The 24,288-nt window shown below is 39.1% G+C and overlaps 1 protein-coding gene across 1 annotated transcript in view; it reads right to left on the reverse strand.

Moving 5' to 3' along the window:
• The window catches only part of FRY (FRY microtubule binding protein), a 204,394-nt gene extending 180,435 nt beyond the window's left edge, over positions 1-23,959 (reverse strand). Inside the window, exon 1 of the mRNA XM_063126983.1 lies at positions 23,358-23,959. Within this exon, the coding sequence (XP_062983053.1) occupies positions 23,358-23,559 (202 nt within the window). The 5' untranslated portion in view covers positions 23,560-23,959. The remainder of the gene's footprint in view (positions 1-23,357) is intronic.
• Between the last annotated feature and the right edge of the window lie 329 nt (positions 23,960-24,288).

Consider the following 24,288-nt stretch of genomic DNA (forward strand, 5'->3'; position numbering starts at 1 on the left):
CCATGGGGAGAGTTTTGGCTGCAGTAACTGCTGCTTACCACTCTGCACCACACAAGGATTTGTGAACCAAATCAATGAGTAATGCAACATGCAGCAGCCCTGGTGCTATGATGCAATGGGAGCAAGACATGCAGCATTATAATCCTGAAACCATTTTCAAGAAGGCCCTTAATTTATTCCATCAAATGATGCTCAATTTTGGAGCTTAATCACCAAGGACATTCAGTTGAGGCTGAAAAATTTCCAGTATTCCTACAAGACTTTTCTGTTTGGGCTGGTTTTTACTGTTCAGGAGGAAGCTGGCACAGAGGCATTTTAGTCTGGATATGATGGAGGTTTATTGCAGTATTTTCTAGATTAGAATGTTAGTTTAATTTTATGATTTGATATACATATTTTGTAAGCTGCTTCACTGCAAGGTAGAATAAGCACCAAATAAATTTTATATATTTGTATTGCACTTTATTTTTTCAACAGGAAAATGTAAGGGGATTAAGCTGCAGCATGGCTGACTACTACTGAGTCCAAGAGAGAAAGGACTAATACGACAATACAAAGGACCTCGCTCTCTCTGCCTTTTTTTCTGCTAAATTATTTTTATGACTAAAGGTGATCAGGTTAGGTAGCTTTAGAAACCAGTTCACTTTAAGTAATAGGCATCTCCAGCTGTAAGTAATATAAGCAAATCATCTAACTAACTAGCCCATCAAGTTTAGTCTGCAAATAGCAAATTAGTGAGTATGGTGTCTGCTATAAATTTAAGGCTCTTGATTTTTATTATTGTTGTTTGTATGTTTGTTTATTGTCAAGTGACATCAATGAGCATGGCACGGGGAGGCCATGGTAGGATGGAAGGAAAACAGAGGTGAAAGTAAACAAGTAAAGTATATGCATACAGTTAATTACATGTACTCAGGCTTAATTTCGCTAGGGAAGAAGGATTTTGTCCATTGTGTGAAAGGTTTCACAGAAGAGAATTATTTCAAGGAAGGGCTTGAAGGAAGAAAGACAGATAGCATCACACAGTATTTGAGGGGAAGGTGAGTTGCAGGTGTACGGAGGAGAGTTATTTAAAGAAGACCTTCAGACAGCTGAGGGTGATGGTACATCTTTAAAAAGTTTGTTTATGCCTGCAATTCAGTAAAGACACTGTCATGTGTTCATACATAGTGATATGCCAGAACTGCGGAGAATTCTGGCTTATTGTTCAAGAGTAGTGTGCTGGTATGCACAGCCAGATGATTCTTACTTGGCTTGTCCTACCAGTGGGAATCGCTAAACTAACCAGAAACTAATGAGGAAGCAAAAGCTTAGCATTACATCAGAACCTGGTATGTTGCTCCCCCAAAAAATCAAGAATTGAAAAACAACAACAACCCCTGGCTTCAGACTCTGGTTTGTTAAGGCAACAACAAACCAGGAGTTCCAGTTTGAAATTAATGCTAAACTTTTACTTCCTCATTAGTTTCTGGTTAGTTTAGCCACTCCCACTGGCAGGAGGAACTGAACAGTCATAGTCAGGGAGTGTGCACCAGCACCTGCCATGAATAATAAGCCAGCACTCCAGAAAATTCAAGGATATCATTACATGCCAATGTGGCTATTGAGTGTATGAAGAAATAAATTATCCATCAACAATTCTTTGAGAAAGACGTCAAATAGTAAGTCAAGGTTCCAACTCCTAATACTATTATGACATTTCCCCCCACTCAAAGCAGTGAAGATTGCTGCAACACTGTTTCCTCAGGTTAGAAATCACTCCTATGCACAAAACTATGCATGTTTACCTAGAAGTAGGTCCAACTTCGTTCAATAGGACTTACTCTCAGGCAAGTACACACAGGATTGAAGCCCAGACATTCCTATTCACTTTTTTTTAAAAAAAAAAGTATAGCAAGTATCAGATGAAACTAGTAAGGAAACCACCCACAAAAAACATGAGTTTAAAGTGGAAACTTTCAGACACATCTATCAAAGAAAGATACAGTTAAGAGCTTTGTAATATATGCCATGTCTATCAAGTGGAAGATTCCATAGCTCACAGTCATAAACTTATCCAAATACCAACCTGATATGTTAGAGAGCAGGAGAATTGGCCTGCATTACCCTGTCAAAAGATAAACTTTGAAGAATATAATTTGCCTAACACTAAAAGAGGGTGGGAAAGGTGGGTGGGTGGGAAAGGCACAGGTAATTTTTGTGAACCACCCAGAGAGCTCCGGCTATTGGGCGGTATAGAAATGTAATTAAATAAATAAATAAATAGGTATCTATTTAGGACTTTGTGAAAGTATTATCACTTCAGTCAAAGCAGTCCAAATAATCTAGTTAAATTATAGAAGTAAATCAAGTGCACCTCATTTTATATATAAAACACATATACATAAACACACACACACACACACACACACACACACACACTGGGCTGCATCTGAAGAAGTTTTTTTTTAATTGCATTTCATAGGTATCACTAATTGGTGGATAGTTGATTATAAAAAGATCCCTGCTAGATCAGACTACAGGTTTATCTAGTTCAGTGTTCCCTTTGGCTAGACGGAGGGTTCAAAGAAGTCCACAAACAGGTCAAAAAGGCAACAGCTCTCCTTCACTGTTGCTCTGTTACACTTAGCTTCTAAACAGAACCTGGTGGCTCTATTTAGCTATCAAAGATTAGTCAAGAGAAGGTACTGGCTCTTCTGATGCACAACCCACCAGACAATATCCTTTAAAAGTCCCACTTAAAATAAAGGAGAGCACTTCCAAGCAGACTTTGATGTTTAAGACAAGAAATTATTATTAGCCCATGCCATTTTGTTAGAATGGACTGGTTCAGGCCATGATTTTTCACAATGGGAATGAGCCGCCACGATTCTCCTCTGACGTGGCTATGAGGAGGAAATCAAAAAGTTTCACTTCTGTTTTAAACAACCACATATTTCTTGTGAAGCTGGCTTATTTTGAACAAGCTATAGTTTAGAGATTGGATGCAACCCTAAACTGTGGTTAATACTAATTAAAAAAAAGCAACAGCAGTGAAAGCTATCAGTCTACTCTTTGCATCCATCCTGGAAGAGAGAGGAGGGTTTATCACAATATCTGGACTTGCCCAAAGTGTTCCAGGTGACTGATTAGTTGGGTGCTAGACATGCTGAGACAGTGAGCACGACAGCTGAGTAATACTATCACATTTTGAGAAGATCGTAGATCAAAAGTTGGACACCAAAGCTTTGCTTACATGTTTTTCCAAGGACCTATGGTGTGGCTATCACTGTGGAGGCCATAGATGAACCCCATAGATTTTTGTCCTTCTGCACTTACCATGCCCTGTATCTCCACGGTATTTAATGGAGGGCACTCTGTAACAGACCAGAAGCAAAAAAACAAGCATGCAAAGGACACACAAGTGGGGTGAGGTGGGGGGAGTCAATAAACTATTCCAAGTCAGTTTCAACTTGCTTACCTTGACCTTGTTCCTTTCACTATGCAATCAACTTAATAGTGCTGTGCACCAAACTCAGGCAGAAATTATTTTAAAATAGGTTGCTGCTTAAACATAAGCAAGCTTACTAATAGATTATCAAACAAATGACATCTATGCTTCACCCCTACTACAATCACCACACAAAACCCTTAAACAAATCTATAACCCTATCCACATTTGCAGCAACCTTTTCTCCATTTTTTAAACTACCAAACAGATTTGAGATTTACCTACCAAGTCTTTTAGACTTCAAGCAGATAAATCAGAAAATAAGCTTTAATAAATAAAACTAGACTGACTGCACTGAGTTGTTCAGATAAGTATAAATGCACTCAAGGAAAAAAAAGTCTGATAATATGGCAGAAGACAGTCCACAAATCAATTTCTTTTTTATAGGACACAGAAAATTATATTGAGAAATATATATTTATAATCTCACTTTGGAACTTGTACATACAGTTCAGAAAACCTGCATAACTTGTATGCATCTCTCTAATGAAAACTGACCAAAAATTTAATACGTAGCAATAAAATTCAGCTAATTTTCATTAAAATGAGAAACACTTCAAGAACTATTTTGACTTCATACTATTATATTTTTTTTAAAGGAATGCATACTATTATATTTTAAAAAAGGAATGCAATCTTTTCATGACAAAATCCCCCTATAATTTCATTCCCCTATCTTGTTATATTGGATTTTACATGCATTTAAATCAATTAACAGTAACTCAAAAACCAAACAGTAGCTAAAAAACCAAAAAGCATTCATTTATTAATTCTGTGCATTCATATATTCTAAAATGGATTAATATATTCTAAATTATATTCTAAAATGGAACATGTGAATGATTTCGGATCAAGGCAAATTTCTAATTGATGTCAACATTTATAATAGAAAAAAAATCAAACATTATAGACTATATTAAGTATATCATTATTATTCACAGATGTGCCCCGATATATCATGATGTCAGAGTGCTTTACTGATGCTTCTAAATTGGGTTTTAGATTTATAGTCCAGTCATTAGCACCATTAAGTGTACAATCTCAATCCATCATATGCCAGAGCTGTGTAGTTAGAGACATAGGGGCAATAGGAACAGTGTTACGTACATAGCCTAGCTGTATTTTTCCAGAGAGACTGTACATTTCAGAAATTGGTGGAATCTGATGATGTTTGAGTTTGCTGACGTAAAAGAGGCATGAGCTGGCCACATTTCTAAAATGAAATTTCTCATTACTTAACAGTCAGAGCTGACAGCCTGGAGGCCTGATTAACTTTCACCCTATTTATGAACATTCTTGACATTTGCTGATCTTTATTACATAACAACCTACCCACCCCCCATATAAAAAACTAGCATAAGATGCTAGAGAGGACAATGGTGCACCAGTAATACCAAGCCCTGCAACAGTGGATAGCTCCAACCTCGTTTGTTTACATTCTGAATCCCTCTCATTTGGTTTAAAAAGAAAGGCAGAGAGTCCTTCAATGCAAATATGACAGAAGCAATAAAACCATAAAAGCGGGGGGAGGGGGAGGGAGGGGGAGAGTGAATACTGAACATCTTAATTCTATTTCTTCCTTTTGTGTATTTATTGAACAAAATAAATGTAAGAACATGGTTTGTTCCATTTTTTCCTACATCATATCATCAATTAGACCCACACAAAATATTTAAGGGCATAACTAACCCATTATTGATGAATAATTCTCCCCCAAAATTATAAAATGAAGTAAGGCTCAACAAAATCAAGGAAAAGCATTTAAGGAGGGAAGACTGGAACTATTCCATCTTCTCCTATTCCAGAGAGAGAGAGAGAGAGAGATCCAAGAAGGAGCCTAATTTATAAATTTCAATCAAGTAAAATGAACCCTAATTCCATTGCTGGCCTTCCTCCACTAAAAATGCTATTCAAACCTCGGAAGTGTTGATTTCCTAAAGCAATACAGAATGGGACACCACCATACATACACACACAATTATCACTTGGTTCAACTGATAACCACAAAGCTCAAAGCCCAAATGCAAGGTTACATTTACTCCTGGCTACCATCAACACTGTGCAATATTGGGGAGAAGGAGAAGGGAAAGAAGCTCACTCACTATTGTTCCAGGATTTCAGTAAATATTTGATACTGATTTCAAAGAAGCCGGAATCCTGCTGGCTGGCCATGTCTGCGGCATACAAAGAGGCTTCTCCGGGAGCAGGTACTTTGCCGGCGTGATGTGACTGTCACCAGTTAGTGATGTAAACTGAGGGGGTCAGGAGAGGAAATGAAGTCTCTGCAGAGCCTCTCCTTCCGCTCCGGAGTGGTAGCTGCTGCTTCCTTGTTCAACGACAGCAAATAAACCACCCTAGGAGATGCATGTCCCCTGCTCATCCTTCAGTGAGGACTGTTTCTCCCCATCGCACCGCAGAGCATCTTTGGGGTCTTCGGGTGCTTCAGAGCAGCAGCTCCTGCCGCCGCCGCCGCCGCCGGATGCCCGCGCTCTCTTTTGAGCTGCGGCGGCCGCTGCGGCTGCATAAACACCGTCTCCTTCCTTGCAGGGTGTCAGAGAGCCGGCCTCGAGGACCGATCGGAAGGAAAACACCTCTTCCTGTAAAACGCCCTGAAGCAGTCCAGGGAACAGACCCACCCCCGCCGATCCGCCACTGCGGGCAGCTTCGGGACCCTTCCTGGTTCCACCAGCCTTTCCTTTGCTCTCTTCCAGCCAAGGCGGCTTTTTCCCTCCAGCACCAAGCGGGGGGTGTTTTGGTTTTATACCGGCTGCCTGGTCAGCTGCTTCCCTCCCAAGAACAACAACAACAACGCCTAGTTCGGTACAACTGCATCATGCTGCGGTAAAGCGAAAGCTGCACCCATCCAGCTCGCTGGGTGTGCAGTGACGGAGCCTCTTTTCTCTCACCCCCACCCACCCCCTGTGCCAGGGTCCTCTTCGCAGCTGCCTTAGTTGTTTGGGTTCTTCTCTCTCAGCACCAGACAAATCACGGTGGCGGTTGATACCATTTTGTCTTGAATCCGATTTAAAGAGACAGCAACCAGGGAAACAACAGCGTATTAAACCAGCTTCTCCATTCACTGGCTAACTAAAACATCCCAGATCAAAACTCGATCCGCAACCTGCTTCAGCTGTAGAACAGGAAATCCCATTGAAATCAAAGGGACTAGCACCCTGGTACCTGAAGGCATTTACTTTAAAAAGTAAGGCTCAATGTACACAACCGTCTGAGCATGGGAGTGGACACTTTAAATTATTGTTGGGTCTTTACGTGCTGGGTGTGTATCATGTGCGAGGACTGCACTTTTGGCACACTGCTGCTAAGCAGTATTTTAGGTAGTTTGCAGTGGTGCGCAGAAATGGCAGATTTTGCACACACTGGGCCTTCATGCGACCAGTTCACCATATATAATACAGCCAGCAGCCGCTATGTAAAAAGCTTATTCCATAATAAATGTATTAGTCTTTAAGATACCACAAGACACTGTTGTTTTTGATGCAACAACAAGATTAACCTGGCTAACCCTCTGAAACCTATTAGGCATAAAACAAAAAAAAACCTTATACCTTATTGCTACTGATAGAATTTACAACTGTGGACCCATGATTAGAAACTTTATACATACAGCACCGTCAGCATATGTGCTGCTTTACCCAGACTTACGCATATAAATACATTAAAATGGTCTTTGTGTTAAAGAGCTGGCAAGCTACATTTCAACAGTTTGGGGACACCAGAGGGAAAGGGAAAGAAAAACAGGAGAAAAGGCAACTATTCAGCCAAAATAATTCCTCTGTTTCATACTTCAGCCATCCCCAACTTGATTTCCTCAGATAATTTGGACTAGAAATTCCACCGCTCCCAGCCAGCATGGCTAATGGATTTGTAAACCAACACATCTGGAAAGGTAGCATGCTGAAGGCAGGCTTAGACCATATGATCTCCTCAAATCCTACAGTGGTTTTCTATCCCGTTCTGCATCCGGCACAACTCCTTGTCCAACCTTCCCAGTATACCCTTACCCATTATTTGCATGTCAGTCCTACCACCCTCAGTTCTCCTAGTTCCTTAAATAACTTTGCTTATCCTTCCTTGGTGCCTCTTATGCTGGATTGTTGAGAACATCTATGTGATGCCACTTCTCTTCCATCAAGTCCCTCATCAGAAAAAAAAAATCCATTGTTCATTAAACTTTTGACTTTAGCTCCTCAGTTTTAAAAAACGTGTTAATGCATTTTAGATCTTTGCATTCTGCTGCTGGCTTTTATCTTGGTTACTACTTTGGTTTTATTTGTTTTAAAGTTATGGTTTTATATTGTGTTTTACATTATTGTATTTGATGGTTTAAGCCTTGTCTTACCCAGAGTGCTTCAGCTAACGGGCAGTATAGAAATGTAATAGGCCTGGGGAAACCCTACTCTGCCATGAAGTTCACTGAGTGACCTTTGGCCAGTCAATATCTTTCATCCTACCATTCCTCATAGTGTTGTTGTGAAAGTAAAATAGGGAAGACCCATGTCTCTTGTCTTAAGCTCCTTGGTGGAAAGGTGGGATATAAATGTACAAAACCAACACCTAGCTAATTCTAAGCAGATACACTTGGAAGTAAATCCTACCTAGTTCAATACAATCCCATAGAACATTAAGAAGAGCCATGCTGGATTAGACCATGAGTCTATCTAGTCCAGCATTCTGTTCATAGTGTCCAACCAGCTGCCCATGAGAAAACCACAAGAAGAACATGAGTGCAACAGCCCATTGTGGGCTTGGCTGTCTGATTACTGTAAATGGACCTTTCACTATTGTTATACCTAAAATGATGCTGGATAGTAGTCAGGGATTTGGTAAAATAACCTTAATAGAAACATAGCAAGCTGCTTTATACCAAGTCATACCACTGGTTCATCTAGCACAATATTGTCAACTTTGACAGGCAGCACCTCTTCTGGGTTTCAGGAAGGAATTTTTCCAGTTGTATCTGGAGAAGCTGGAGACTGAACCAGAGACCTTCTGCATGCAAAGCACATGCTCTACCACTTAGCTACAGTCCCTCCAATGAATGTTCTTTAAATGTACCTGGATGTTTCCAAATGGCTAATCCATCTGCAATGATAGGGTCTCAGACCACTGCTCTGGAGAACATTGTGTGGCAGTTGGAGAAAAAGAAATTTGAAATGGGAGAGCTGAAAGTTTCTAGTTGTACTTAGATGAAATTAGAAGTGCAGCCTTCACTGGGCAGGCAGCTGCATGAATTGCTCTCTGCAGATCTGTTTGCCCTCTTTGCTTCCACATGCTTTGCTTGTATACTGTAAATAAAGCAAAATACTACCAAGACACCATAAACTTCCAGTGCTCTCTCATTCAAAGGAAACTAAACCCTGCAACACAAAACCATTCAGAACAGAGGAAGAAAATTAAGACTATTCTCAGTGTGACAAGAGCAAGGTGCAGAAGTCCCCTCCCACCACATTGCAATGCACTAGGGGGGATCTACACTACTGCTTTAAAGCGTTATGAAAACATTTTGTAAACTGTATATGCAGTGTGTCCTGGTCCCCAACAGTTGTCAATACTGTTATAAAGCACTTTAAAGCAGTAGTGTAGATCTTGCCTTGGCCATAGCGCAATAACTTCAAGCCCTTCAGCTCTTCTCCTGAAACATGCATTGTTGCAGCCCATGCACATGCAAGCCACACCTGCCAGGTATAAGTACATATTGTACTTGATGTCTTGATGTCAAAAGTCTTGATGTCAAAAGAGGAAAACGAGAGGCTGGGAACCTGATGAGCAGGATGGGGAAAAGGAAGTGGAACTATAGTGACCAGGCCTGGTTCTCCCTTCTCTCTGTCCTCCCATCTGGTCACCATGGCTGAGTGGCAAGCAATAAAAAAGTAGCTAGCAGAGGTGGTGGGCTCTCCACTGGAAGCATTTAACCAGAAGCTGGATGGCCATCTGTCAGGGATGCTATAGTTGCACCCTGCATCAGCCAAAGGGCTGTATTAGATGACCTCCAACTCCCTTCCCCTCACACGTGAAGAACAGGTCAGCACTCTTAAGTAAATATGTTTAGGGTTATAGCCTTTGAAACTAAGTTCCTTCAAAAAGATTGTTCACCGCCATTACTAATTACATATTTATAAAATGCCCCAAAGTACACCAGGCACTGAAGATATTGCCAAGTAAGTGTTTAACTGTCGAACTACACACATTGCTCAACAGCTGCTTCTAAGAGAAAGCAGCTCTAGGATGAAGCAATTTTCAGAAGACAACAGCTAGATGTGTGCTTAACCTGTTTCCTGCATGTCACTTTTCTGCTACAATTCCTCCTTGAGGTTACAAATGGAAGAGGAGAACAGCTGGAAAAGAAGCTGTAGTCCTGGAACTTTCCTTTCCTTTACTGTGGCCTCAGCACAGACAGATAGAGTAGGGGCATTTCTCTCCAGCTGTTGTAGACTTTAGCGAGTCATGCCACTAGACTCACTGCAATATCCTTAGGAATTATATCCTGGTTGCATTCTTTACTCATAGACCGGTTGATATCAACCAAAAACAGTTTTATTTTTATTTATTACATTTATATCCTGCATTTTTTCCTCCTTAGAACCCAAGTTGGGGTACATAATCCTCCAGGTTGGACTGAGAGTCTGTGATGGCTCAAAGTCATCCAGTGAGCTTCCATGGCCAAGTGGGGACTAGAACCTGGATCTCCTGACTCCTAGTTTTGGACTAACTAACCACTACACCACACTGGCTCTCAACACCACACTAGCCCTCATTATGGTAAAATCTATGAAGGCAGACCTTTAAAGCATTTACAGTATCTCACAACGGGAAGATAACAATCAAACATGCAAACTATGTTTGTATGTTTACTCACTATTGTTAATAAAGGGCCCTTTTATGCAATTATCATCCAAGGAGGAATTCTTTTAGGGAAATGTCATAGTACAGCACATGTTTTATAGAGCTGTGAGTACAGAATGACCCTTCAGGTTTATATCAGAGAACTATTTTGCAAAAAGTAAGATATTTTGATTTCCGAGGGCACAGTGAAGTGCTGTACATTTAAGGCAAAAAAATGTTATAGAGAAAACTTCAGAATTTCATCCAAGATTGGAAAGAAACAGATCTACCACCGCTGTTCAATGGGGATTATCCCAAATAAGGGAGCAATCCTATGCATGTTTAGAGAGAGAGAAAATCCTTCAACTTCTAACATTTCTCTGTCTAAACATGCATAAGATTGCATCTTAGTTAATAGCACACCAAATGGAGCTAAGCCAGGCATCACACAAGCACATATCTCCTCCAGTGTTTGTTCTGGAGCCACTACCAGTTCTTAGGATGATGGGCTCCCTGCTCCCAGCAATGCCTCACAGTGAGATATGTGTGTGTGTGTGTGTGTGTGTGTGTGTGTGTGTGTGTGTGTGTGTGTACGTAGCTATGTCTTCATTCTGCAATCCTTAACCCTGATGCTATGAGCTGCACCAACAACTCAGCATATCTAAAGAAACTGTTTGTTTCCTGACCACACAGGATAGGCAATTGTAGGTAAGAACCAAAGAATGCCCTTGAGAGTATTTGTAGAGATGAGCACAGAACCTAAGCATGTATAAACTGTCCATTTGGATATTATATCTTTGTATGGGAATGCCTGCATCTCTCTCTCTTGTGGCCAGAATGGATAACGGAAACTTACTCCTTCAGCTCAAATACAGGCCTGATTCATTTTCCACTTTTAGTCCTGGCATTTCTATTTGTAAATAAAAACATATTTAAATTTTCTATTTATTTATTGCACTTATGTATCAGTGTAACATCCTTCCTAAGGACATCCTACTACTACTATGCAAGCCACAAGTGAGAAGTTTCTTGGTATCTTGTTCAGTATCTTGTAAGATACTTACAACTAGTTAAGCAAATCCTGGGACAAGAAATGTTTGTGTTGTAAAATCAGATTTATTTTGACTACTGAGCCAATGTAGACCAACTGAAAAAAGCCATTTTCAAACCCAATTTATCCAAAAAAGGATGTATTGCTTGTGTTGTACATCTTAAATGTCAGTCCATGGTAGCTCTCAGGCTGCAGTAAACTACTTGTGTGAAATGACCTTGCTTGATCTCAGAATAGTAATGGGGCACATGTATAATATATGTACTGTTTCCACCAATGTGCTATTTCCAGTGCCAAATTAAAACTAAAGTTCAATCTAGACAAGATGGGGTTGCTGATGATATATAGTTCATCTGAGCCTGGAGGTAGTTCTCAACCTATTCTGGATGGGGTTGTACTTCCCCTAAAGCAGGGGTGTTAAACCTCTTTCAGCCCAATTCAATTTTCGATAAGCTCTTTGGGGGGGGGGTGCTGAAGGAAAAAAAGGTGGGGCCAAAATACCAGCATATTTAATTTCAAATTCCTACTGCCAGAAACTAAGGCTTGGGAGAAGCATTTTGATGTTTTAGAATCTGGGTGTAAATGCAAAAGCTGGGATATCACTAAATGATCAGTGATCAGGAAAGGAGATATGGGAAGGGGTGGAGCCATTTGGGGAACCCAGGAAGGCTGGATTTCACCCATAGCCTGAGGTTCAACACCCTTGCCCTAAAGGATCAGTCCACAGCTTGGGGTTACTTTTAGTTTCAGGCCTTGTCTTTGGATGCCGATGGAATATTTGTGGAACAAAGGGCAGGATCCAAAAATGGCTTTGCATATGCAGCCAGCTCCGCCAATCCTGGTTCACACATGGCCAGCCCCACCATTTCCGGTCCACAAAAGGCCCCTGCTGCTTGCAGTGGCAATGTAGCACTTCTGGGGGCAAGCCCTGCAACGAGTGGAAAAGGTAGTTTCTGGAAGAGCAGGTCATGGACCGGGTTCAGCGGAGCTGGCCACATGTGCAAGGCCACTGTTGGATCCTGCCCAAAGTGACTTTCAACAACTACAACTGATGCACTAGCTGTAATACCTCCTGGCCACTGTTATTATGCTCTGGCAATTTCTAAATTAGACCACTGAGATTTGTTATATTTGTTCCTTACTAAGGAACAAATATATTTGTTCCTTAGTAAGGAACTTAAATTGGTTCAAACATAGCTGCTACATTGTTGATTAGGACCAGAGATATAGAACATATCCTGCCAATTCTCAAACAACTTTAAGTCTATTTCTGAGTCCAATTCAAAGTTCTTTAAACCATGTATGGATTGGGGCTTGGATATCTAAAAGACTGCCTGCTCCTACATGAACCTTCCCAAATGTTAAGGTTGTCTTGGAAGCCTTTATCTGTGAGCTCCTACCTTCTGATTTTAGGCAGGTAGTGACTAGGTAAAAGGCCTTCTCAATTGTAGCACCTTATTCATGGAATGTTCTCCCAGAGAGGCTTATTTGATGCTAACACTTAATTTTTTCCAGCACCAGAGAAGATATTTTTATTTACTCAAGTTTTCTAGACCAGGTCTTGTTTCTTTTCCTGTATTGCTGGCTTTGAATAAAATCTGGACCATTTTTATGTTTTATGATGTCAAGCAGCATATATGTAGCTTAAATAAATAAATATTTGATGACTATAAGCTGCCTTGGGTGTTGTGAAATAGGGGGGCAAAAAAACTTTTAAATAACTAAGCAAATAATACAATGGAAATTAAACTAATTTTACCAAAACAAAAATGCTGTTAGTATAATACATACAATTAAAGTGATTTTTGTGTGTGAAATACATTATCATGTTTAAAATTTTAAAATTTTATTCCATTTCAGCTTAGCTAACATAATAAAATGGGGTTTTTTAAGCCTTAAGTAAACTACTTGACAGTGGATTTTTTTCCTCCAACTTTACTGATAAATTTAAATCACCTCAGCTTGACATCCACTTATCCTCGGAACTGTACATTTTTTCTCCTGTCCTCTCATCAAAATATTTACAATAGAGCTTTGTTGTTGTTATTGCCTTCTCATGGCATCCAGCTGGGATATACTAAATATAGGCATTTGTGTAATATCCCAACAGAAAAAGGCAAGCCAAGCTAAGTATTAACCATGTGGCCTGTTCTGGCTTTGCAACTTGAAACACATATCAGCAGTGTCACCTGAATTAACCGACAGAATGAAATGTTCGCTTACACAGATGCAGAATTGTTCCTGCCCACAGACACAGTGAAAAGAAACTCAACTTCTGTCATAATCCAGAACCAAACTCAACTTCTGTCAAAACCACTTGCTACAATGGAATGAGTAAACAAAACATCATGTAAAATTGGAGTACTTTTTAAACACACACACAAAGCCTGCCTGTTCTTAAAATTTTAAATTCAGGCCCTGTAATTTTGTTGCATTACTTTGCTTTTCCTTTTTTCTTTTTTGGTAAGAAGCACGTTATTGTGCTGCCCTCAAGTGGCATTAAAACTGAAGCTAAACACAGTGGAATTAGGATGAATGATTAAACAGTAGTCTATGTCTAGGCTGGTCACAAATTGTGTCAACGTCAATATTGGAGGAAGGCACTGAAACTGCTGCTCTTCTTTCTCTCTTATTCTGCATATCAGTGACGTTTCTCTGTAGCACTGGGGAAATCAATAACTAGCAGCTAGGCAATCATTTCTGCTTGTTGTCCACTAAATTGTCAGAGTTGACTGAAAAATGTCCATTTATGAAGGGGAAAAGGGCACCATAGTTTGGCTCACACACAAAAAGGAAAGGTGTGTGTTTACAATGTATTTATTCATTTATTTAAAACATGTTTGGGCCGCATTAAAGGGTGGAAGCCCCCACAAGGCAGCTTACAAGAATACAATACATAAAACCCTAAAATATTAAAAGCGATAAAAACATAAGCGCAATAAAATAATAAAAACAATAAAAGTCAACAATAAAATTTCTAAAACAACAACAATGGCAATAACAGCAGCAACAGCAGTCATATCAAGAAAAGGCCACGGTAAAATGATATGTTTTCAAAGCGATGATGATGATCACGATGATCATGATCATCAGCATCTATTTCTTACACGCCTCTCCTTTTGGATCGAGGTGGGGAACAACATTAAATACAATGTAATACATAAAACTAGTTAAAAGAGCATATAAAACCAATACAATATTAAAATAACAATCACAACATCTTAAAATTCTTAGGTTTAAAATTCATCTGGGTGGGCCTGCCAGAAGAGACTAGTCTTTATGGCTGTTTTAAACTCCGAGGGAGTATTAAGCCGATGAATCTCCTCCGGCAAGCCATTTCACCGTCTGGGAGCAGCAGAAGAGAAAGTCCTCTGGGTAACGGTTGTCAGCCTAGTAGCGGCTGAGTGTGTGGAGCGGATTGTACAGGAGAAGGTGATCCCGCAGGTAACCTGGACCCAAACCATGTGGGACTTTAAAGGTAATAACCAACACTTTATACTTCGCCCAGAAACCAATTGGCAGCTGGTGAAGTGATTTTAAAGTTGGTGATGAAGCATGGCAGACCTCCAATGGCAATTTGTTCCAAAAGTGTGGGGTTACTATCACAGGTGGGCAAATGAGAAGGGCTTCTCTTTCTGATCTTTAAGTGTGGGCAGGCTGATATGGGGAGAACACAGTTGCTCTCAGAGTGAGGCCCTATGCTTGTGGCAATCTCTTGTCCCCAACTGTTTTGTTCAACATCTGACATTCCAGAATGGAAACATAAAGCCTAAGTTGAAGGAATCACACTCTCGGGATAACTTATTATCTAGAACATTAACCACAATTTTCCTTGTTTCAGAATAAGGAAACTGGAGTCTCCATTTCTGTTTTCTTGATTTGTCATTCAGGAGAGGTCTTGAAATTCTTTTTCCTTTTGCATCTAACAAACATGACCATTCATTAGGGCTGCAACATGTAAATCAATAGATCAATTAAGAACTTTTAAAAATATATATAAAAGTATAAGACTTTCAAGATGTCTCCTGAAAAGCTTCAGTTGGTTACAAAATGATAAAAAAATAAGACAGAACACATAACGCTTAGAGATATACTTCTAATAACCTTCTTATAGTAAGATATTTAGCAAAAACAGCTGTATAGCACTATATTCTAGACATCTCTGCAGAACAAAAAGTAATTCCACTCTCAGATTTTCTTCCAGCAGGTTAAAAAAAAAATCCCAGGACCGTATTGCTTCAAAAATAATTTTATTTTTTTTAAAAAATGCTGCCTAATTAATTGGAGAAAACTTTTTACTCAATCAAAATGTTTTTAATCTTAATTGGAAGTGCCATTTTAGTCAATTAAGGGAGTAAATCTTAATTGGGGGCTGCTGACTATCCTATGCAGGATGGCTGGAGCACGGAGGGCAGTTGATTTTCAATTATTTTATCATTATTAAAATTATTTTTTATACAAGTACTAATAAAAACTGAGGATGGAAAGTGCCATCTTAAAAGAGGCAAACCTGCCTTCATATGAGAGAAGAAGGAATGACTCTTCACATATGTGTATCATTTGAAAACAAATACATTATGTTAATTGAGTGACAGCCTTATTATTTATGCATGTGATCAGCAGTTTTTGTATCCTCAAGTGACACCATTCTAAATGCCTTTTGTCTGTACTCCAAGGTTCTTCCATGTTTCATATTACAGGAAGAGATAAAAAAAATAGGTAATTATCATTTAAGCTCTGCTGACTTATTTTCACAAGGTATTAATGTGGATTTTTTTTTTTTTTTTTTTTTGGCCAGAGACTAACACGGCAATGCAGATTGGTCACTATTATGTAATTCTACTATTACTCAATATGACATTACATAAGAACATTACTGAGCACTTGTTAAGCCGGAAGTAGGATTGTTAACAGCAAAACCTAGTGACTTTATACATCACCTGTCCTGGCCTGCAATTTTACATACAAGCAGACTTTGTATTCATATTTGTATTCTTTAAAATTACATTGGACCAAGAAAAGGAATATTTTAAATGACACATTCCCTCGTTGTCTTTCTAATTTGATGGTATAGCAGTGTGTGTGAACAACTATTTTATCACTGTGCTGCCTAACCATCTTGTCTTACAGCCCAATCCATACCTAAATTAAACTGATGTTTTTTGAGTGTACTTAAAACAATTTAATCCCCCAGACTTCAATGGAACCCCATCAACTGGGATCCCAATAACTCAGGAACATATCTGGAACATGGATATGGCTGTAAGAATCTTTGAAGCAAGTTTCTATCCTCCCTCAGTAGATTTTATGGGAAAAGACACAAGGTTTTCATGCAACTTCCCCCAAAAACAAAGTCCTGAATTGCTAGGTGAATTAACTATCCACTCTCAAGGGTAGGAAAGTTAGGGACATGGAAAAAAATCAGATTTCTAATAAGCCAATGAGTTAACCACTATAATCCATGAAAACATGTTTGAAGGCAACATATCTCTGGCTGAAGATAGGAGATGACCGATGCCTTCATGTACTGCCAAGGGTTATTAAATCAGAGGGAATGTTCAAGCGTGTAATTCCCCACCTGTTCCCTGGAGTGGTGTAATCCCATAAGGATTGTATGCATGATTTTCCTAGATAACAGACTGTATTTTAGAGCCATCGCTAGTTCTCTGGATTGGAAAATAGGTGTAGCAGTCGTAATGGCTGGTTATCCAAGCTCCCTTGCTTTATTTTAGGAGCGTAGGAAAGGGTGATTGGCATTGGTAGGGCAGCATGAGGGGAGGGAGCAGCATAATAGGAAAAACGACGCTCAGACATCTGCTCTAGCAAGGAGTGACAGTCTCCTGGACTTTTATTAACAAAGCTGGCATAAATTGTTTTGCAGGAGTTGAAGCTCTTTTTAATGTGTTTTATGCACAGCTTTAGAAATGTATTTTGTACTATAGCTTCCTTCTAATACTTAAAGTGTGTCTGTTAATTGCTTTGTGTGCTAAAATGGATGTGCTGGAAACACTCATTTTCAAAATGCAGGTACTTTTTGGTAAGCTCATCATGCAGCCCTTACTGAATGAACTGCAGTGGAGGTAAGCTGGGACAGGTGGGGAGCCAGTATGAGATAATCACCAGCATAGGGTTATTTTGGGGAAATGCATATGCGTTAGCAAGTACATCCATACCCTTTAAAACAGCTGCCAGGACATGCCTGTGCAATTGTTAGGGCTGTTTCATGTCTTCTACGCGGTTTATAATGGTAGTGGGTAATGCAGAAAACAAACAAACCACAATACTTATTCCTGGTTGTTAGCCTGACTCTCAAAGCCTATAAACTTTTAAGGGCTTAAGCCCTACCCGCCCATTAATCCCAATATACCTCAAAGGCTCAACAAGGGAGTCAGAAAGTTTATTTCTAGCAGAGGGCTCTCCACTGTTATGTTAGTGGAGACATGTTAACATCCTAGCGAGTGAAGGATCGTAAGAGCTACAAGCAGTCACAACAAGCATGCCTGGACCTAGAACACAATTTGCATTACAAGCAGCAGTGTGACTCATGTTGGAAGAACTGACTCCATTTTTATTAGGGTCAGCCATGAAGAATGCTCCTTGGGCCATCTCTTTTCACACTCTATCACCATTTACTAACTTCAAAATATATGAAAGAAGAAAATGTGATAAATTGGAAAAGAGACTTCCAAAAGAGAATATTGTTCAGTTTTACTATTGCTTCCAGCTTGATCAAATCATATGCAAGGCTGTCCTTTGCAGCTACTATGAATGGCTTCATGCTTAAACATGACTAAGTCACAATCTTCCTGTTTTCACAGCCATCCTCTGATACTTGGGTTTCCAGGCACAGAATGCAAGTCATTTAAGTTGCAGGGATACTTGGCCACACTATATTCCTTAGGCTTCAAGAGGTCCGTAGTATGAGACCTCTACGTCTTCATAATGCAGGAAAAAAGAAGTCATGTCAAAACAGCCATCACTGCCTGCCAATCTAATGAAGTTAGTAATCAATCAGGGGCTAACAAAGATGGGGTCCTTTATTAAGTCAACTCTCCTCTAACAACATGAATATGCATTTTTCATTATACTGTATGTGCTTAAAATATAATATAATATACACCCTAGTATCTGGGGTGAGGAGTGTCTTCCTGACATTTTCATGAATAAATACAAGAGAAGGCATAATATTACTGGGAGGTATTATTGGGAATCATTCATAAAGATATGAAAAATTGATAATCTCTTATACATCTCTGGGCAACGGGGAGAGGTACATTCATCTCCTAGCTGTAAGTTCCCCTATTTGAATGTCGCACCTTGTGAAGAGTAGCAGCATATTTCACCACTTCCCACAATGTTCAGGCTGCCATGGTTAAGAAATATATCCAGCCTGCCCTTACATGGCAGTCTGCCCTTAACTATTACCTCAAATCAATGGAACCAACTATCATGCTCTCATATTCCTGTGATGGGGATGTAGCCATTGATATTTATTTGTAGGCTGCCCTTTAGAGTAGAAATTGCCCAAGGTGATTTCCAGAATATACATTTACAATATATAAGCAACTCTAAAAATTATGGAACACCATAATATTATATTAATAACTAATAATAACCAGCAATAACACTGAAACAGTTGGCCGGGTAGGAATGTAAGTTCAAATAAATAATTACAGCTAAAAGCATAGATAGGGTGACCATAGGACAGGGCTCCTGTATCTTTAACAGCTGTATAGAAAAGGGAATTTCAGCAGGTATCATTTGTATGCATGCAGCACCTGGTGAACTTCTGTCATCAGCATAATAGTTAAAGCTGCAGGAGCCCTGCCCTGATGTGATGAAGAGGGATTTCACCAGGTGCTGCATGCATACAAATGACACCTGTTGAAATTCCCTTTTCTGTACAACTGTTAAAGATACAGGAACACTGTCCTCCTTTCCATATGGGCACCATAACATAGCATACATACAGCAGCCCAATAAAAACCTTATTTAAGAGAAAGGTACAGTAAAGAAATGAGACTTAATAGTCTCTTTAAAAGCCTGCAGTGATGTGGCTTGATGTACTTCAGCTGGAACAGTTATTCAGAATGGCAGGGGTGGGCAACTTGTGGACCTCCAGATGTTTTGCTCTACAACTCCCATCATTCTTCCTCATTGACTATGCTGACTAAGGTTGATGGCAGTTGCAGGCCCAAACATCTGGAGGGCCACAAGTTGCTCATCCTGAAACTATGATAACAGATAAAGAAAACTCTGTATCCTTTTCACCCATTTCAAACTCAGACAGATCTTAAACATAGCCTGCAATCTTATATACCCATTTCCAAGTAATCATGAATACGATCAGGCTGCATATCGCATAGCAAAGAGTGAAGGGCAGGAGTCCAACACAGAAGCAAACATGCTTAAGCCTGTCGATTTCAATTGGCCTAACTCTGCTTAGCTCAGTGTTGGATTAAGGCACAGGTACACCAGCTTTGGTGGGACCTTTGACCCAAGATACCTTTAAAAAGGGCTAGGCTTTAGAAATAAATGTACATTTGTCCTCATGTATTTCAATACAATTATAAGAAGTTATTCAAGAAAAACATTATGTTGGTAATTATTGATGGCTAGCCATAAAAAGAAGATGTACATAGACCAAGTTTTAATCATAGGTCACTCATCCATTCCAATATTTATAATCTATTTACTAGCCCATAACAGATTTATGAAGCAGCTTACAATAATGAAATAACTGCAATATCCAGAGAAACATATTAAATAATCAATAAAATTACAGAACATAGTCACTATCTGAAACTAACCAGCAGCTCAGCCAAAATCCTAAAACCCACCAGAGAGCCAAGAGATTTCCTAAATATTGAAGTTTTTCATAAACATTTTGAAAGCCAGGTATGAGTCATCCAACTGGGCTTTCCTGGAAATTCCAAAGGCGGCACACCTGTGATGATTGTAAGGCACAACAGCAGATTGTAAGGCACAACAGAAGAATATACATCCTTTTAAAACCAAGTATTAAAACCAAATATACATCCTTTTAAAACCAAGGGAAGCTTGCAGGATGGCAACAAGGGAGAGGGCCTTTTCGGTGGTGGCCCCCCGACAGTGGAATGATCTCCCCGATGAGGCTCGCCTGGCACCAACACTGTTATCTTTCAGGCGTCAGGTTAAGCCTTTACTCTTCTCCCAGGCATTTAACAGCATTTAACAATGCTAAGTTTGTTTTCTAACGGACCCCAGAACTGTTTTAAATGGATATTGTTGTTTTTATGTTTCTGATGATTCTTAAATTTTGTATACTTTTTAAATGTTTACTGTTTTAACTTTTGTAAATTGCCCAGACAGCTTTGGCTATGGGGCGGTATATAAATGTAATAAATAAATAAATAAATACGAAAACAAAATACTACTTAACTGGCCTGCAGTGTTCTAGAGCAACCTTCCCCGATGTAGAAACATCCAGATGTTTATGGACTATAATTCCCATCAGCCCAAGCCAGTATGGCAAATGGCCAGGGATGATGGGAACTACAGTCCAAAACTTTTTGAGGGTACCAGGGGAAGGCTGTTCTAGAAAATAATAAATGTCTAATTTTCTAGTCTAACCGTTACTTCTGTGCTATATGCTAGCACATTTTAATCCACAAATAAATATTGCATAGAGCCAGCATGCTTAATTTAGATCATAAGCCTCTTGAATAGTATAGTACTTGAGAGAATACCTTGGGGCTACTGCTTGAATTAGGAGCAAGCTACATAAAGTGCAACTGGTCCTAAGAAAGACAACAACCAGCTCTATCTAAAATTATTTCTAGAGTGCCTTAAAGGGTGGAGAGGTTTATTCTGAACCTCTCCTATATAATAATGTACACTGGGTTGTTTATTAAAGGGGTGCTTCAAATGTTACATATCTCCAACAGAGGAGGCAATTCTGTATAGGAAGAAGAGTGAAACCGCATGTCTATGGGACTACAAAAGAAAAACACACACATCTATTTTGGAGGGATTTGCAATGCCATTTCTAACCCACCCACCCCCACACCCATTGTATTCAGTCCAGGTGCTAAGAGAATGCTAATAGATTTTGTAATGTCAAATGAAAAACCTGGTGAACAGGAAATGTTGAAAAACTAATATGCCCTGTCTAATTGTTCACTGGGGTAGAAATGAATGGATGAGGTGGAAAATCAGAGCCATACTGGCTGGCCCCACCACCAACCTCACACATTTATCTGTTATGTTACATTCCAAGAGTCCCATATGCACACGCCCAAACACATGTCAGTTTCCATGTACTTTATCCACGCCCTCCATTTTTTTTCAGGGTACAGATTGGAGTCAGGCTCTATGCCAACCTGATCTCCTCCATATGATTTGGACTACAACTCCCATCATTACTAACCCATAATCATGTTGGCTGGGGCTGATGGGAATTGTAATCCAAAGAAGCTGGAGAGCACCACAATGGGGAAAAGCTGCTCTATGTGCAAGTTCCCATAAATATGTGGAGAATGGGTCTGAGCCAATATCCCCAATTCCAACATACCCCTCCCCCACACGTGTATGGTCCTACCCAAAATGAAAATGAACAGGACTATAGAAATAAAGAAACAGGCAGAGAGGAGAAGCACAAAGGAGTAAACCTGGTGGAGAAGGAGCAGAGAGGGAGGAAATAACTATATATTCTACAAGAAAAGAAGGCAGACACACAAAAAGGATGATTCCTAGCAGGAATGAATTTATAATGTTGTATATAGTCAGTAGCACTGTCTTGAAGAAGAGCTGATTCAGACATTAGGAAGTTTTGGAGAAACAGGTCACACCCAAGTCACTTGACCTAAAGCACTGTAAGAAAAAGGTACGGTTAAAAACAGTGCGTCATACATACATTTAGCTTGGTATTAAAAACAGCCCCTGTTTCAGGAAACACAGAAGATAGGCTCTGCATATGCCTCAGGTACTTGAGCCAGAAATTGCAAATTACTACGAAATAGTGACGTTTCCCATCAGGCATTTTGGATTTAATTTTTTTGCACGATTCAGTGTCCTCTAAAGATCACATCTGCCATCATTTAAAACATTTGGGATGGTAAATTTATTTTAATAAGCATGACTAAAGATGCTTAGCCCATGTGGGTACATAAAGAGAATTCTGGAATGTACATTAATTTGATTTGAATTTTTGTTCAAGTAATACATTTAATTAATTAACAGGAAAAAATAGCTCCACATAGAATATATATATATATATATATATATATATATATATATATATATATATGAATTCTTAGCACAATGTTTGTAGAACTTATTAATTAAAAATCTCTCTCCCTCTCTCTGCACAATGGATCTTACAAGTTTAACTGATCAAAAATTGCTTTATCCGGATTATTCTAAATTAACATTATATTTTGCTATGGCTTTGATTGAAATCCACTGTAGTTCTTGTTAAAATATTCAATCCACTTGAAGGTTAAACGAAATGATTTACCGCAAACATTTTCTAGCGCCAGTGCAGAGCAGGAATTTAAAGCATGCATTTCAATATTTGTGTTAATTTGTGGATAAGTAAGAAGCACCAACTTGATACAGGAAGACCTTACACATCTTGCCTATGTAAGATTTCAAATGAGATAACATAGTAATTAAAGTAGAATCTTGCTATTCTTGTTCAACCACAAACATTCTAACAGCCTCAACTTTCTTTAAAACTTCGAATGCCAAACACATAGCGTATGGAGCCAAAATGTTATTTTTCAATTGTGTACATGTTTTTAAAACAATCGCAGGGTGATGGGTCACAAACTCAGTTTATGCTATTACAATGTATACCACATATTCTGCTCTTTTACAAAATGTTAGATGTGCAAGAGACTGATACTCTTAAAGAACGTTAATTTAGTCCGTAGTTTTATTAAACACAAAAATGTTAAGAATGCACAGCAGTAACTTGCTGGCATGTCCTACCTGGAAAGAGAGAAGGTCTTTTCTTAGGGCGTCTTGGGTGGATAGGTTCTAAATTCCTAATGTTTCTTTGATACCTTCCTTTAATGCAATTTCCTGGGAGGAGTTCCGATGGCAGACTGCTTCGTCTCAATTTATAATCATTCCGGTACGAATTCAGTTTACACTTAGTCCTAGAGTGCAGATTATTGTCATCAATTGCCATTGTAGCAGATACGTTCGTAAAGCTACCCAAAAAGTACAAAGAGAACTGTGCAAAAATGAAGAAAGCTGAGCTTCAAAATCAATCAAATCACTTTTACTGATGGAAAACAGTCACCAACCATTTTTGATGTTCTCATGCTTAGCCCAGCACTTGTTTGGTAAGTTTTGCAAGTGGAAAGGCGTGGGCAAAACAGGTGTAGAATTACTACAAAGTCCCTCCTTTCAAAAGTCAAACAGCTCAGAGGAGGAGTATAATAAAATCATTAAAGCTTGCAGAGTCTTGTGGATGAGTGGAAAATTTACCTGAACTCATCAAGTTCCAATTGCACAGAATAAAAGAATGGATTAAATGGAGTATACTAATTCCTGTTTCCCTGCCAGTGCTTCTCATTTCAGTTCACTAAAAATCCACTAAGCAAATGTTGCTACTTTAATAAATTAATTAATATTCCAATTTTCTATAAAAGAAACATGTCTGAGTGAATATACTACGCTACAAATCGTTATGTGCTATTGTTTGACTGATGAGGCTTTGCAAAGATATTATTTACCTCACACTTTTAACTGTTTCCACACAACTACACAAGTGAATTTGCAGATACAAGAAGAAGAGATTTGTAATAGAAAAACAAACATGTAACACTGGATCAGGAGTGCATTTTAATAATCATACTGAAACACAGTATGATTATTAAATAAAGTAATCCATGAAGTCCAGGGCTACAATGCT

This window comes from Elgaria multicarinata, chromosome 5, assembly GCF_023053635.1.
Source record: "Elgaria multicarinata webbii isolate HBS135686 ecotype San Diego chromosome 5, rElgMul1.1.pri, whole genome shotgun sequence".
NCBI lineage: Eukaryota > Metazoa > Chordata > Lepidosauria > Squamata > Anguidae > Elgaria > Elgaria multicarinata.